The sequence below is a fragment of the Octopus bimaculoides genome, chromosome 15 (assembly GCF_001194135.2).
Source record: "Octopus bimaculoides isolate UCB-OBI-ISO-001 chromosome 15, ASM119413v2, whole genome shotgun sequence".
Lineage (NCBI taxonomy): Eukaryota > Metazoa > Mollusca > Cephalopoda > Octopoda > Octopodidae > Octopus > Octopus bimaculoides.
Genome location: NC_068995.1, coordinates 1,243,681 through 1,246,573, shown reverse-complemented (window position 1 = coordinate 1,246,573; position 2,893 = coordinate 1,243,681). Strand labels below are relative to the sequence as shown.

At 40.5% G+C, this 2,893-nt stretch overlaps 1 protein-coding gene across 2 annotated transcripts in view; it reads right to left on the bottom strand.

Moving 5' to 3' along the window:
* Positions 1-110: 110 nt before the first annotated feature.
* LOC106874102 (GTP-binding protein Rit2) overlaps positions 111-2,893 on the bottom strand; it is a 37,653-nt gene continuing 34,870 nt past the window's right edge. The window contains exons 2-4 of one of the 2 annotated variants that reach the window (XM_052973146.1): positions 1,819-1,875; positions 1,016-1,089; positions 111-597 (exon numbers count right to left, since the gene is read on the bottom strand). In XM_052973146.1, the coding sequence (XP_052829106.1) occupies positions 397-597; positions 1,016-1,089; positions 1,819-1,875 (332 nt within the window). In that variant the 3' untranslated portion in view covers positions 111-396. The remainder of the gene's footprint in view (positions 598-1,015; positions 1,090-1,818; positions 1,876-2,893) is intronic. The other variant, XM_014921706.2, reaches the window with a different exon arrangement.

The window sequence follows — 2,893 nt, the reverse complement described above, 5'->3', positions numbered from 1 at the left end:
ACTACCTGAAGGGGTGGGGTGGCAAAGACTGAATGTGAAAGAGAGAGAGAATGATAAACATAGAGATAGACAGGAGAGAGAAAGTAACAATGAGAGAGACAGAGAAAAAGGAGGGAGGGAGGGAGAGAGAGAGAGAGAGAGAGAGAGAGATAAATAAGGACAGATAAACTGAAGGAAAGGGAACGGTACAGGCAATGAGAGAGAGAAAGAAAGGGAGACCCTAAAAGAGAGAGAGAGAAATAGAGACAGACTGAAAGAGAAAAACAGAAAGGGAGACCCTAAAAGAGAGAGAGATAGCACAAGAGGGAATGACAATGAGAAATAGACAGACAAGAATAAAGAGAGAGAGAGAAAGAGGTGAGATATTAGTGGAGAGAAAGTGAAGAGGAAGAAATGTCACCAAACCTTTCTCATCTCTTCCAAATCACACTTGTTGCCAACCATTACAATAGGAATATCTTCACGATTTCGAACCCGGTCAATCAATTTCTTGTAAGTGATGGCTTCTTCAAAACTTCTTCGGTCAGTAATGGAATAACAGATGATAAAACCTTCGCCTTTCCTCATGTACTGCTCACGCATGGCTGTGAATTCAGGCTGCAATGGAGATTACAATCAGTGTATCTTAATTCAATATCTTTTGTGATTGCTGTCAGATATAATGGGGTTGTTGATGTTATTGATGACAATGATGATTACATTACAGCTAGGATTACATTAGATCACGTGGTCCCTTTTTTTTTTGAAAACAGTGGGGTTTGTTTTAAAAGAAATTTGGCTATTTCCAGTAGATCAATTGACCATACAAAGACTCTGGTTGAATCATATTTATGGGTGCGTGTTTGTGTGTGTGTGTGTGTGTGTGTGTGTGTGTGTGTGTACACAATCCAGCACAGTTTGTGTGTTTATTTATGAAAATGTGTGACAGCCGTAAAATATCTAAGGTATACCCATCCTACCCAAACATTCTACCACTCCATCATCTTTTCACCCCCATTGTCCATAAGTCACCTACCTGTCCAGCAGTGTCCAGAATGTCCAGCTGAGCTGGCTCCCCATCAATGCGAGCTTGTTGTTGGTAGGCATCCTCTGGAAGTGAGACAGAATGGGAGTTGGTCAGAACTCATGCTTATGATAAGTCAACAGCAAAGATAAATCATAGCTAAGATGGATCAACAAAGACAAATCATAGCTATGATAGCTCAGAGAAAATAATTTATTGTAAAGTATTTCAATCAGGTCATTGGTCTAAAGAATACTTTGATATCTTAATGAGCTACTTCCTTTTAATTCTACCTGGGTGTTGTGGTTTCTTCTGGTCTTTACACCCACCCCATCACAGAAGACTTGTATAACCATCACACAAAGCTGCTGCCTTGCCTTCACCACTTCAAATGGCCATGTGGCAGCAACAGCAGCATCGCTCATCAACAGGCAACTCATATGATTGTTCTATCTGGCAGTATCATCTCAAAATTTCCATATTCTTTGGGCTGTCCACTGTCATTCTTCAATGGAGAAGGAATAGGAGAAAGTTTGATGTTTGGCTGTTTTGTGTCCAGGTGTCTGGTTCCAGATCTCTCTTCAGCGTGTCTTTGAAGTGGAGCCTTTGTTGTCTTGTCTGTAGGTTTAGTTCCTTCTCTCAGAACACTAGAGTAAGATCTACAGCTGAAAGGCATCCTTGCAAGATGTTCAGCTCATTGGAGGCAGGTGATGTTGAGGTTGAGCGAGGCTGAGATCTGATAAAAATAATAAAAAGATACAAGCAAAGAAAAAAAAAAGAAAGAAAGAAAAAGGAGAACAACAACAAATACTCACCTATTGTAGGGTCATGGTACTCTAAAAATCTGTGGCAAACAAACTGGATGACAAGGGCTGGAAATAGAGAGAGAATAATGAAGGTTAATAATGGGAAAATATTTAGTGAGAAAGAGACATTTGGGTAACAGAAACTTAGATAACATTAGCCCATTGCATGGGACTTGATACTGACCCCAGAATGATGAAAAATAAAAATCCCCAGTAGGGCTTGAACTCTAGATGTAAAGAGACAACCAAATATCACAACACTATTTGGCTTGATGCTCTACTGATTCTGCCATTTATACAAAATGAAAGCCACATAGTCATAGCAAGCCGTGAGATTGTGTGATATTCATGCCTTACTAAAGAGAATGTTGATGATAATAATAATAATAATGTTAGGGTAAAGAGAGTGAAACTGCGTGATTGGGTGGTGGTTGTTACTTAATCTCAGGTCAGGATTGACCAAACAAACCCATTGCCAAATGTCTTCCACCCATGACCATTCCAACTCCTGCTTTTCAGACTTGTCCCTCCTCATTTAGCCCTTTAGCATCCAGGTCACTCTGTGACCCGTTTTTTTTATTCACATACCTTTTAAATTAATCAGGCATTATCTCATAGCTTTAAGATTTCGTTGACGTGTTTATATTTAGAATGACTTTGTAGGGTAGGTGTGAGAAGTCAGATCTGGTTGGTTTGAACATAAAACAAGAATATTTGGGCCTGATGTGGCCAGTTTAAATGTTGGAGGTTTAAGCCAACAAGATGTGATTTGTATGAGGTTTGGTTGGTATATCTAGCAGGTTGACAGGACTGTAAGGGCTCCCTTCTCCAGACCCCCCCCTCCCCGCCTCATGTGTTTGGTGGTGGCGACAGACCTTCCTTGCAAAGGCCACACTTTCTGGTCTTTAAAATTTAACCTTTTAGTCACTGCAACACATCGTACATCCCTTCCCCCACCACTTAACCATCCCAAACCACTGGGCCTTTCTACACAGGGCTTAATTAAAGTCGTTAGAGATAAAGATCTTTCCATAGTTTAATTGACAATTTGACACACACACACACACCACATTTCCCCCCCCCC